This window comes from Bufo bufo, chromosome 3 (genome assembly GCF_905171765.1).
Source record: "Bufo bufo chromosome 3, aBufBuf1.1, whole genome shotgun sequence".
In the NCBI taxonomy this organism is placed as follows: Eukaryota; Metazoa; Chordata; class Amphibia; order Anura; family Bufonidae; genus Bufo; species Bufo bufo.
This window is the reverse complement of record NC_053391.1, coordinates 104,448,901-104,462,986: the sequence shown is the minus strand read 5'-3', so window position 1 is coordinate 104,462,986 and position 14,086 is coordinate 104,448,901. Positions and strand designations below refer to the sequence as shown.

At 42.9% G+C, this 14,086-nt stretch overlaps 1 protein-coding gene across 12 annotated transcripts in view; it reads left to right on the top strand.

The window, feature by feature from the left end:
• The window catches only part of MYO18A (myosin XVIIIA), a 316,966-nt gene that overhangs the window by 30,282 nt on the left and 272,598 nt on the right, over nt 1-14,086 (top strand). For 9 of the 12 annotated variants that reach the window (XM_040423434.1, XM_040423435.1, XM_040423419.1 and 6 more), the window contains exon 2: nt 10,246-11,370. In XM_040423434.1, the coding sequence (XP_040279368.1) occupies nt 10,348-11,370 (1,023 nt within the window). In that variant the 5' untranslated portion in view covers nt 10,246-10,347. Of the gene's footprint in view, nt 1-10,245; nt 11,371-14,086 lie in introns of those variants that run through there. The other 3 variants (XM_040423437.1, XM_040423436.1, XM_040423427.1) reach the window with 1 other exon arrangement.

The following is a 14,086-nucleotide window of genomic DNA, read 5'->3' as shown; positions in this document are numbered from 1 at the left end:
ACCTGGGAGGAAAAGGACCTTTGGTGGCGTCACTGTGCTCATCACATGGTCCATCACCATGGTGATGGACCATGTGATGAGCACAGTGACGTCATTAAAGAAAAAGAAAGAAGACGAGCCGGGCAGCGCGAACAAGTGGATGAGGTGAGTTTTAATTATTTATCTTTTTTTCTTAACCCCTCTATCCCTAATTTACATTCTGTATTAAGAATGCTATTATTTTCCCTTATAACCATGTTATAAGGGAAAATAATAAAATCTATACAACACCTAACCTAAACCCGAACTTTTGTGAAGAAGTCCGGGTTTGGGTCTGGGTACCAAACATACCAAACATTTTTCTCACGCGCGCGCATTAAAATGCTTTGCACTCATGCTGAAAATGTTTAGTCCTAGCTAGCTCTCCTACAGATGCATTTTACTGGACTAAAATGGACCATACCATTTTTATTTTCTTTTTTTTTTTTTTCTTTAGAGAGGTAAATGCACAGATATAATAAAGTTCTGTGAGCAAAATATTTAATAATGTCAATGAGAAAATTGCTCAACATCCTATTGTCTAAAGCAAGGAAGCACAACCTGCTGCCCTCCAGCTGTTGCAGAACTACAACTCCCATTATACCCGGACAGCCTACAGCTATCAGCAGGGCATGGTTGTAGTTATAGTTTTACAGCTGGAGGGCCACAGGTTGGGCATCCCTGGTCTAAAGAAATACATGTCATCATTAAAGCCGGAATACCTGTTTAAATTTTGCAGGTTAAGCATGGGTAGGGACCTGAAAACATTGAGACAGGTTGTATGTAAGCATTCGTGGAATGGTGTCATGGCCGCCTCGAAGTATGGATATTGATGGGGATATTACTGTACAAGTGTTAGGTGGCGGACAGCTACTAGAACCTAGAAGACTTGAATGTTGCATGTGTTGATTTGTAGGAACAGGACACAGGCAGCGTGTGTGTTGCACACCTGATGACAATGACTGTATAATTTGATTGAAATGTAATATGTGACTAGTCCCTTTATAGTATGAAACCACTTGATGGAAAAGCCAGGCTGATGCCTCTCCTGAGCTTCTGCTGAGCGGCGTGCCCTCCACTACCCTGCGCCTGCCATCATCACATCAGGTTTTCTTTTTGTTTGCTGAGGTCTGGAAAGCGCAAGCCCAGCTTTCTAGAACTGACAGGCCTGTGGCTGCGCTCGGCCCTTTTGTGTAGGATGCTTTTGTTATTACTCGCCGGCTGCTTTCTTGTCATGAATAATTGAGATGGTGTTAAGTTCTGAACAAACCTCATAAAAAAGTGAGAAGAGGGAGAGCCGTGGCGGTGGCAGCCACCTGGGGAATTGGACATGTGTTAAATACATTATAAAGGGAATGATTGTGATGAATTGGGATTTCCTGGAGGAATACCAAGTGTACGCAACAACAACAAAAGCGCCCCCAAATAGTATGGGAAGCTGTGCGGAGTAGGGGTGTGGTTTTCCTGGGAACAAAGCCTGGCTGGTGGTCCTGCCTGGAATACCACGTCTCCGCTCATGTGCCGGGCACATTTACTGACAGCCATCTCCTGGAGGTGTGTACTTACTGACCGGTTTGTGGACAGGAATGTGAGGCTGAAGAGTAAGTAGGAACACCTCTACACAATATTTACTCACTGTGTGTGCACGCTTGTGTTAGCTCTTTATGGAGCCGGTCTCATGGGATCTATTCATAGACCATTGGCATACTTTGTGGGATCCAGTTATTGTCTTTATTGAAAAATGCCCGAATTTTTATGTATTTTTTTTTTTTTTTTTTTGTCCATTTAAACCCCTGCTCTTTTTATGCTTAGGAGTCTAGTATGCGGTCCTACTTGGTGATTGATAGCTCTCTTTGTATGCACACTTGTACAAAGAAGGCCGTCAGTCACTGAATAGAATCGCACACTGGACTCCTAAGTGTAGATGGACAACATCTCAAGTTTTGCTGACCACAGAAATCAAGCCCTCATAGGCACTCATTATACAGAGGTCTCCCTAACGCACCTCTAGCGCGGTATTCAGCTTTGGTCAGACAGCCTCCTAGCCGTGACTAATGCAACCCACCAGTCCTCGTGATGGAAGCATCGAAATACCTTGGGGGGGATATGGTCCAGCAGTCCTCCTGACTCTGACCGTGCAGCACCTCTCTTCAGGTGTCTCAGGGTTCCCCCACACTTGGGTTACCTCAGTCTTGTGACCGCCCAGCCCTCCTGGCTGGGACCACACAGAGCCTCTGCAGGTCTGTTCCCTGGGGCCTCACTCCTCCTCTCACACACTGAGGATTGCTTTATCCCCAAGTGATTATCGCACCTCACCTCACCTCAGGCTAGGTGAACACCCTCCTTTAAGGCCCCTTTCACACGGGCGAGAATTCCATGCGGGTGCAATGTGTGACGTAAACACATTGCACCCGCACTGAATCCGGACCCATTCACTTCAATGGGGCTGTTCAGATGTGAGCGGTGATTTTCACGCATCACTTGTGCTTTGCGTGAAAATCGCAGCATGTTCTATATTCTGCGGTTTTCACGCAATGAAGGCCCCATAGAAATGAATGGGGATGCGTGAAAATCGTAAGCAAGTGCGGATGCAATGTGATTTTCATGCATGGTTTCTAGGAGATGATAGTAAATTGATTAAAGTCAATTTACTGTATTATTTTCTCTTATAACATGGTTATAAGGGAAAATAATAGCATTCTTAATACAGAATGCTTACTAAAATGTGGCATGAGGGCTTAAAAAATTAAAAAATTTAACTCACCTCATCCACTTGATCGCGCAGCCGGCATCTTCTTTTTTTTTTTTCTTCTTTCAGGACCTGCCAAATGACCTTTGACATAATCGTTGACGTCAGCGCAGGTCCTGCTAAGAGAAGATAGAAGTTTTCAATTGCGTCATCAAAGGTACTTTGGCATGTCCTGAAAGAAGATGATGCCGGCTGCGTGAACAACAGGATGAGGCGAGTAAAATTTGTATTTTTTTTTACCCCTAAAGCCACATTTTAGTAAGAATGCTATTATTTTCCCTTATAACCATGTTATAAGGGAAAATAATAAAATCTACAGAACACCTAACCCAAACCCGAACTTCAGTGAAGAAGTCCGGGTTTGGGCCTGGGTACCACAATCAGTTTTTTTTCTCACGCGTGTGCAAAACGCATTGCACTCGTGCGGAAAAAACTGAACAACACAATTGCAGTCAAATCTGACTGAACTTGCGTACGCACTCGCACGATTTTTCCTGATTGCAGACGCCACGCATCTGGAACTAATCCGGACATGCTCGTCTGCAAGGGGCCTTATAGGCTTCTCTCACCATTCTAGGAGACACATATCTTCCCTCCATATATGAGGCCTGTCACTGCCTGACAATATACAAACCGGATTCCAAAAAAGTTGGGACACTAAACAAATTGTGAATAAAAACTGAATGCAATGATGTGGAGATGGCAAATTTCAATATTTTATTTGTAATAGAACGTAGATGACAGATCAAACGTTTAATCCGAGTAAATGTATCATTTTAAAGGAAAAATACGTTGATTCCAATTTTCACGGTTTCAACTAATCCCCAAAAAGTTGGGACAAGTAGCAATAAGAGGCTGGAAAAAGTAAATTTGAGCATAACGAAGAGCTGGAAGACCAATTAACACTAATTAGGTCAATTGACAACATGATTGGGTATAAAAAGAGCTTCTCAGAGTGGCAGTGTCTCTCAGAAGCCAAGATGGGTAGAGGATCACCAATTCCCACAATGTTGCCCAGAAAGATAGTGGAGCAATATCAGAAAGGTGTTACCCAGCGAAAAATTGCAAAGACTTTGCATCTATCATCATCAACTGTGCATAACATCATCCGAAGATTCAGAGAATCTGGAACAATCTCTGTGCGTAAGGGTCAAGGCCGTAAAACTATACTGGATGCCCGTGATCTCCGGGCCCTTAAACGACACTGCACCACAAACAGGAATGCTACTGTAAAGGAAATCACAGAATGGGCTCAGGAATACTTCCAGAAACCATTGTCAGTGAACACAATCCACCGTGCCATCCGCCGTTGCCAGCTGAAACTCTACAGTGCAAAGAAGAAGCCGTTTCTAAGCAAGATCCACAAGCTCAGGCGTTTTCACTGGGCCTGGGATCATTTAAAATGGAGTGTGGCAAAATGGAAGACTGTTCTGTCGTCAGACGAGTCACGATTCGAAGTTCTTTTTGGAAATCTGGGACGCCATGTCATCCGGACCAAAGAGGACAAGGACAACCCAAGTTGTTATCAACGCTCAGTTCAGAAGCCTGCATCTCTGATGGTATGGGGTTGCATGAGTGCGCGTGGCATGGGCAGCTTGCATGTCTGGAAAGGCACCATCAATGCAGAAAAATATATTCAGGTTCTAGAACAACATATGCTCCCATCCAGACGTCATCTCTTTCAGGGAATACCCTGCATTTTTCAACAAGATAATGCCAGACCACATTCTGCATCAATCACAACATCATGGCTGCGTAGGAGAAGGATCCGGGTACTGAAATGGCCAGTCTGCAGTCCAGATCTTTCACCTATAGAGAACATTTGGCGCATCATAAAGAGGAAGGTGCAACAAAGAAGGCCCAAGACGATTGAACAGTTAGAGGCCTGTATTAGACAAGAATGGGAGAGCATTCCTATTTCTAAACTTGAGAAACTGGTCTCCTCGGTCCCCAGACGAGTGTTGTAAGAAGAAGGGGAGATGCCACACAGTGGTGAAAATGGCCTTGTCCCAACTTTTTGGGGATTTGTTGACACCATGAAATTCAGATTCAAGATATTTTTCCCTTAAAATGGTACATTTTCTCAGTTTAAACTTTTGTTCCGTGATTTATGTTCTATTCTGAATAAAATATTAGAAGTTGGCACCTCCACATCATTGCATTCGGTTTTTATTCACGATTTGTATAGTGTCCCAACTTTTTTGGAATCCGGTTTGTATATAAATCTATTCTGCTCCTCCTGCTGTAAAACATGTTCCACATATATTGGGCAGCATACTCAAGGTGACAGACTCTTTTAAACAGCACTGTTAGGGCGCATTCAGACAAGCAGTGTTCACATCTGTAGAAAAAACAGCACACAGTCTACACGTTGACCCATTATACTGAATGGGCCATAAAAGAGGTTCTTCAAAATGGCAGGTTCAGACCTCATATCCATAGTCAATGATAGTGTGTCTCTGAGAGCAGCTATATGTGGAGAGACATGCCAGTATAGGACACATGACATGGTTCTATAAACATTCACCCATGACCGTATGTATTTTTGCGGTCCACATAATGCTGATCTGCATACGGTAGATGTCCATGCTGCATCCGTTTTTTTTTTGCACACCCATTGTAACCAGCAAAACAGACAAGAATAGGACATGCTATAGATTTTTTGCGAGGCTGCGTAACGGACATACAGATGCGGACCGCACATGGCCCTATTGAAAGGAATGGATCCACATCCAATCCTCAAAAAAAGCAGATTGGATGCCAAGTAAAAAGTCATGTGAATGGGCCTTACCCTGATCTGCCTTTAACGCACAGTATTCTTGTTGTAGCTTGTGTTGTTGTTGTTACTTGATTTTGACTGTAGTATCTTTTTACTGAACCATTTGCTTCTCTTTTTCTGAGCTGTTGAAAGAATAGGTAACGTGATTAACCGTATAGGATTACTTGTGCTGGACGCTGACTCTCTGCGCTGTTAGAAAACCCTGTAGAACCTGTTCTGAATGTTACAGTTCATGTATGAGAGTTATAGATACTAAAATTGTGTTCTATTTATGCTGGAAAAAGCATAACAGCAACACTATAAAAAGGCAAAAGTGAGTGCTCAGTGATACCTATGGGCACAACGCCTTCTGAAGCTTGTACCTGTGCCAAAGGTCTAGATTTAGTAGGTACCAGTATTGAGTTCTGTATCTCCTCTAGCTGTGCTGATCTCGCTATCCTTTTGTTTTTTGCAAACATTTACACCTATACTCTTTATACGTGATGACGTTTTCCTAAGGAGAGGAACATAGTTTCTTGAAAGCTTTAGCACCTCATCTGCTGGTGAAAAAGTACAAAATCAGTCATGAAAATATGAGATTGGCATTACTAAACTATACAGTCTTTCTAACCCCTTTGACAAAACGCTGACTTTTTAGCCCCTTTTAGTCTGTGTAGTTTGAATGTTGTCTTTGTTTTTCTATAATCTGTATTAGTTTATGACCTGAAGGGTACAGCCACACAATGACATGTCCCAAGTGCTCCTTCACTGGAATCAGGCTGATCGGCTGTATCACGCACAATCCACGGACCAGTCTAGCGCTGTTTCTGGAGGAAAGCAGCCATGTTTTTCTAATTTTATACAGCTCCTTTAAATGAGGGTTTCTAAAATCAAAATATTAATGTCCTGTCCTCGGGATGGGCTATCAGTATAAGATCATGGGGGTCCAACTTTCAGCAGCCACACTAATCAGCTGTTTGAAGTGGTTTCGGTTATTTACATGGGACTGTCTACCTACACAGCGTTTACTTAGTAATGGCAGTGCAGGGTATTGCAGCTTCATTCCATTCAAGTGATGGGGCCCAAGCATTTCTTGGCTAGTTTAGGCTCTTCATGTGATCATCGAAGCTGTATTTAGGCTAATGTGATGCTTCAGGGCAAGATATACACTCTGAAAGTGCCCAGTGCTCCTACCCTAATTCTAGAAGAATGACTCTGATTTGTCATAATTATTCCTGAGAAGCAAATCTAGAGAAAAGAAGTTTAACGTCTTATCCACTCGCTAGGGAAAACGTTTAAGAGGTTTAATTGCACCTCTATGGTTTGTTCTTTCTGGATAGATTTCTTTTGGGAAGCTGCTTATATGAAAGTCCCCAAAACAAATGGGATGTCACATGTCCCTCATCCTAAAACGAGTCAAATTATTTATTTTGGTATAATACATGTCAGTCAGAAGAATCATTCATGATTCTGCATGAACAACCTCAAATGGTCTCTTGATTTGGTTGGTGAATTGACTAATCTTGTTGGCTTTTGGGTTTGGAAAGAAGTTTTGGGAAGACTGGATATCAACATACCTGATTCTTTGTTCCCCCTGGAGATAAGCGGTGCCAGATGTGACTGGCTGCAGCTTATCCCATCTCCCTATTGAGACAGACATGGACAATCAGCAGATCTTGTGTATGACCAGCTTTGTCATCTACTAGCTTCACTGATCTCAATGTAAATATAAATTTTGATGCAGAGGTTTTGAAAAGGAGTCGAATCTTTGGGTCGCACCGCTTCTGTGGAAACCAGAATCTCTAACCAGACTGGTTGCATGAACAAGAGCTTTCCTTTCTTTTTGTAGTAGGTGTGTTTGCTCAGCCACATGTGTTCTCAATGGGGTGACTGAATAACCTGCTACCAGAAGCCTCTGACATATAATATATATAGGCTAGGAGGAAATAATGCAGATTGTGACATCAGTTAATACCCTAAATAAGTAGCTGTGTATGGTAGGACACACCGATGGGTGGTCACCTAGTTGTGTTGGGTAAGCCACAACAACTGTAGAGGCATGTTTTTGTTTAAACTTCTTTTTTATTAAACATTTTATATATATATATATATATATTGACGTTAAACAACAAAAAGTGCCAAGGTAAATATACATACATGTATAGAAGAAGGAATCTGCCAAATTATACATATCACAAGGATGTACAACTATTCATTTTTACATGAATGCAAGGCTAAAAATCTGCTTCTTTTCATGTTATTAGAATAACGAATAAACAATTATACGTGCGTCAGTATCATATCTTACATAACATGAGGTTCTAAAGAAGATGTTTATAGAAGTATACAAGATTGTATCTATCATGCTGTGCTGATAATAAGGATGAATGACCACTTGTATTTGTATATCTGTGGAATTGAACCTCTGCTTCTTTTCATGTGCTATAGAGATAGCAATTGGGGTATAGTATAAGAAGGAGAGAGAGAAAAATGTAAGTTGAAAGGTAATATAAAGAGGAAGGGGAAACAAAAAAAAGAGGGGGGAGGAGGGTAGGGGATTTTAAGGATTAGAAGTGCATATTTTATAAGGTCCAACTGTTAGGAACTTTCCAAAATGCCAAGGAATGAAAGTCATGTAGAGGCATGTTATGTAAACTTTCCAGTGGAAGGACGTGGGATCAGTAGTGGGATCCACATCACTTGGTCCAGACAGCCAGGTTTCCAGACTTGAAAACAGATGAATAGTAGAACAAATGAAAAGATCACTGGTACCCATGCATGATTTAACCCAAGCAGTCTTGCAAGCACCATGTTGAAATCCAGCATGCTCAATCTGGTTTTCTCCTCACCCGCTGATGTTGTGGGAGAGTTTAGAAACCCCCAAATATGTTAGATGGTCATTTAGTGGAGGGTTTTGTCAATGTTCATCTAGTGCAGTCCTCCTTTCACATCCTTTGATGGCAGTCTGCCAAAAATGGTACTCAGAACTTAGAACATGGCTAAATATGAAATAATAGAAGGGAGGTTCAAATGGCAAAACTATAATTTGATCAGTGAGTGATTTCCATCAGTGAATATGAGGCAAAGCTGGGAGTGAAGCCTACACAGAAAATAAGGTATAATGGAAAGATATGGATGCACCTGTACCTGGTTTTGGCTCTCAATCCCTGATGGAAATCACTGTGAAAATGGCCTAATGTAGGACGGGACAGGTCCTCAAGAGTGAGAGACTCTCTTTGTAAATGTTCTCCACTCTGAGAAGGACCCTAATCAGAGAGACCTCACCCTTTATTATCTTGTAATATCCTAGAACAGTATTTGGAAATGGTTTTTCTAAATTGAACCTCATTAATTGGATATCATACACATTCATATACTTCTTCATATGTAATATTTGTAATTTAGTGCTTAAAGGGAGTCTTTCACCAGGAAATTCACTGTTAAACTTGACACAACACCCTTTAGGACTGTTGTATCTGAATGTAATGATGTCTTTTACTTGGCGAGATGTTGGATTATTCTTTATTCCATCTTCAAATGAGCAGTTAAGTGCACCAAGGGCAGGCACAAGCCTTCCTCTTCCTCTGTCATCCCCTCCCTCTCTCTCTTGACTGACCGCTCCAGGTACCTGCATAGCCATCTCATCTGGCCCTGTCAATCAAGATGGAGCAGGAGGGGCTGGCAGAAGAAGCAGGAGGAGCAAGAGCGGCCTGGGCCTGCCCTTTTGCACTTAACAGATCATTTGCATAAAAGTACAAATGAAACAATGATTACTAAGTGAAAGGTGACATATTCCACAACATTTTACAGACATTAGCATTGGGCTGTCCCCAATGGGGCTCACAATCTAAGTTCCCTATCAGTATGTCTTTGGAGTGTGGAAGGAAACCGGAGAACCTGGAGGACACCCACACAAAAACGGGGAGAGCATACAAACTCCATGCAGATGTTGTCCTTGGTCGAATTCAAACCTAGGACCCTAGTGCTAACCACATTACATTTAGCTGAGTTAGCCCAAGACGTCATGTCTGATTTAAAGGAGTTTTCTGAGCTCTTTTTTACTGATAACCTTTCCTCAGGATAGGTCATCAGTATCTGATCAAGGGGGTCTGACACCGGGAACTCCCGACGATCAGCTCTTTGAGACCGATGTTCGCAGTATTGCCGCAGCCTTCTCAAAGCTTTCCCTAGGCCATGTGACGTCACGTTCATTGGTCACATGTTGCAGCCCCATTGAAGTGAATATCAAGCACAGCTGTTATCATATGTACAGTGCCGTGCTTTGTGAGCAGAGAGAAGGCTGCAGCGCTACTGCGAGCACCAGTGCCTTTTTAAATAGCTGATCGGCGGGGTCCTGAGTGACACCGGGGACCCACTCCATTCAGATACTGATGACCTACAGAGGATAGGTCATCAGTAAAAAGATCTTGGAAAACAGTGAATTTCCTGGTGACAGACTCCCTTTTAAATTATGCAAAAATGACATCCACATTATGAATATGTATGTAATACGTTCTGCATTGCTTAAATATGTGATGGTGACTGAGGGAATAGATACCAATGGATTCATACATACAAAGTGTCAGATTCTGAAAACGGACAATAGAAATACTGTACTTTTGTCAGCTGCTGCAGCCGGCTCGTTTCTCTAGTGATCTGTGTTTAGTCTTCCATGAAGTCATTCTTCTTATCTCATTGTCTTGTCTCTTCTTATTTTCAGTGAAATATTTATCTATGAGGATTGGAGAAACACTAGAGAAAAGAATATATTGACACCGGTACAGATCACGTTCTGCACACTACATCATAAATACATTCCAACATGTTCAACTTAATGAAAAAAGATAAGGACAGAGATGGAGTCAGAAAGGACAAAAAGAAAGAAAAGAAGGAGAGAATGTCTGCAGCGGAGCTAAAGAGCCTGGAGGAGATGAGCATGAGAAGAGGCTTTTTTAACCTTAATCGTTCCTCAAAGAGGGACTCCAAGACCAAACTGGAAATATCTAATCCTATACCTATTAAGGTAGCTAGTAGCTCTGAACTTAACCTCACCGACATTGACTCGGACAATGTCAGCAATAGAGGAAGCATCTTCTATGACTCTGGACACCTCAGTACTGCCAGCTCCAGCGATGACTTGAAGACTGAGGAGAACAACTTCAAAGGTAGTGTTCTCCAGCGAGCTGCTAAGTTTGGGTCTCTGGCCAAGCAGAATTCTTCTGGAGTGGCTCAAATGGTCAAACGATTCTCCTTCTCCCAGAAGAGCAAAGATGAGAGTCAGTCTGAAACCTCTACTCCATCTGAAAACTCTGCTGCTCCTTCACCACAGGTTGAAATCAGAGCTTTTGAAACCCAACTTAATACATACTCTGTGCCTTCAGTGCAGGTAATACCACCAAGCAATAATCAACCTGTTGTCAAAATTCCAGAACTAGTAGCGAAGACCTTTCCAGCTGATCTGCGGTTACCTTCTGTGCTTCCACCTCAGGCACCTGTGCCAAGAGAATTGGTGCTACAGAGGAGAAACACTGGAGACTTTGGCTTCTCATTACGTAGGACAACCATGTTGGATAGGGCTTCTGATGGACAAGTATATAGAAGGGTTGTCCACTTTGCAGAACCTGGTGCTGGCACTAAAGATCTTGCCTTGGGATTGGTTCCAGGTGACCGACTGGTAGAAATCAATGGACGTAATGTGGAGAATAAATCTCGTGATGAAATTGTAGAGATGATCCGCCAGTCTGGAGATACAGTAAGGCTAAAGGTTCAGCCCATCCCTGAACTGAGTGAACTAAGTAGAAGCTGGTTGAGGAGTAGTAAAGGACTACGAAAAGAGGCTTATGATGTAAGTATTCAATCACATTACATTTTTGTTGACCAACCAAAAAGAGTCTTACTCGTTTAACCTGCCTTTTTTTTATTTTTTTTTATTTTTTGGTACTCTGTGGATTTGTCTAAAGATGTTGATTGTATTGTTGGTCATATTGTATGGTAATATCTTATTATTTTGGCTGTGCAGGTGGATTACTATTAGAATTGTAGTCTTTTTTTCAGCCTAATGCCTTATTTACACTGAGATTATCCGGAATGAACGTTTGTACGAATGCTCGTTCCCAATAATCTGCCCGTGTAAAGGTGCCGCAGATTACCCAATGAACGAGCAAAACACTTGTTCATCGGGTGAAATGATCTTTCATGCAGACACCTAAATCATAGTCTCCAGGCAGCAGATCGCACTGTGTGAATAGCGATCTGCTGCCCAGAAACAATGAATTTGTAGCAGTAGCCATTGCTCATCCTCATACTGTGCAGGTGATTGCTCCATTTAAAGGGCATCTGTCAGCAGTTTTGTACCTATGAAACTGGCTGACCTGTTACATGTGCGCTTGGCAGCTGAAGGCGTCTGTGTTGGTCCCATGTTCATATGTGCTCGCATTACTGAGAAATATGATGTTTTAATATATGCAAATGAGCCTCTAGGAGCAATGGGGGCGTTCACGTCAGCTCTCTGCAACTACCGCACCCTCTCCACTTTTATTGACAGGGACAGGTGTGATGATGTTTACACTGCCTGGCCAGTCCATCAAAGTGGAGAGGGTGCAGCAGTTGCAGAGAAAGCTCATTTGCATATATAAAAATTTCATTTTTCTCAGCAATGCGGGCACAGATGAACATGGGACCAACACAGGTGCCTTCAGCTGCCAAGTCCACATGTACCAGGTCAGCCAGTTTCATCGGTACAAATCTGCTGACAGATGCCCTTTAAAATGAAGCTCTTCACCTCCACTGATGAGCAGGTAATTGTCGGGGAGGAACGCTTCCTTCCTGATAATTGTCTACCAGTCAGTGCAGTGTAAATGTGCCGTTACTTACCTCAGCTGCAGATGTTATACCACATATAGGACTTTTAATTGGTTGCTTGTTGGCAGTCACTTGCTTCCATCACTGAGTAATGTATAAAGAATTGCAGCGTGTGAAGAATGTGACTTTTCTATATAAAGTTCACCTTTAAATTATTCGGCTCCTTTTATGCTAAAAAATTCAGGAATATTCTGGATATTCCTGATACCGCCTTAGTTTCCTAGCCCGCAGCTCTAGAAATGTGGAATATGGATATGCACTTGTCCAAGGGACCACCGGGTTTGGTGAAATGCATAGCATGAAAGCATATTAAAAGCATACTGGTTTACAGATATAGAAATCTACATTTTTATTTAGAGGAAATAATGTGAGTGTGTAAATTGTATTCTGTCCAATTCAGCCATTGGGGGTTGTGCTGCATTCCTGTTTATAGAGATGCCAGGTGGGAGGTAATTGTACGATTTATTTTTTGGAGGGCTACATTACTTTATACATGTTATACATTGGCGTCTTATGTTTAAAAGGGGTTGTCCGGGTTCTATTTTCACCCAGGCAGCCCCTCTGATGTTAGCATCAGCGCATGTCATACTCTGATGCGCTCCCTTGCCCTGTGCAGGATCGCGCAGGGCATGGGCTTTTCTATTTACAATAATACGTTGCTGTGTGTTCAAGGACGTCGCCGGCTCTGATGGGCCCGCTTTACCGCTGCCCTCGCTGTTTTACAGGCTAGGGCAGCGCTAAAGCCTGCCTATCAGTGCCGGTGACATCACTGGGCTCACTGCTGGGCAGAAGCCGCCGCCTGGCAGCCCTAAGGAGAGCCCGGTTCGTCACCGGCACTCCTGAAAATGCCTTTGCCCTGCACGATTCAGCGCAGGGCAAAGGAGAGCAACAGAGCATGAAATACTCCGATACTCTTAGTTGGGGGGCTGCCTGGGTGAAATTCTGGGTATGTCCGTGCTCAGCTCTGAACCCGGACAACCCCTTTAAGGCCGAATGCACACAGCCGTGAACGGTCCGTGGTAACCTGGCCTGGCATCCAGCTGAGAACAGGAGCGCATGGCGTCATTGGTTGCTATGATGCCGTGCGCTTCATGCCGCCGCTGTACTACAGTAATACACTCGTATGATCTATACGAGTGTATTACTGTAGTACAGCGGCGGCATGAAGCGCACGGCGTCATAGCAACCAATGACGCCATGCACTCCTGCTCTCAGCTGGATGCCAGGCCAGGTTACCACGGACCGTTCACGTGTGCATTCGGCCTAATACTTACTTTTTCTCTTTTGATGGACCCTATATACATATTTTAATATCCTGGGGCCATTGATTCGAGCTCAGCCAGAGCAACATCTGGATGCAGTTTGTGTGGGTTTCCTCTGGGCACTTTGGTTTTCTTTTATACTCTAAAAACAAGCTGGCAGGTAAATAGGCTTCTTCCTATGCTGGACCAAGTTTGAAAAGGCCCTTGTGGTCAAGAACCATTTTGACTGCCCTGCTCTATTTGGGAATGGATGTGGTGAGTGGTAGTGCTTTATGAATACCATACTGCGGCCATTGTGTCATTTCTAGGTTCTTTATGCAGCATATTATTCCTTATACATATTTTTGCCTCTCCAGAGACTACTTCTGTCTTCCACTTAGATCAGAAGGTGATTTTCACCAAAAAGGTTTCTCATTACTTGAAATTTTATAACTACAA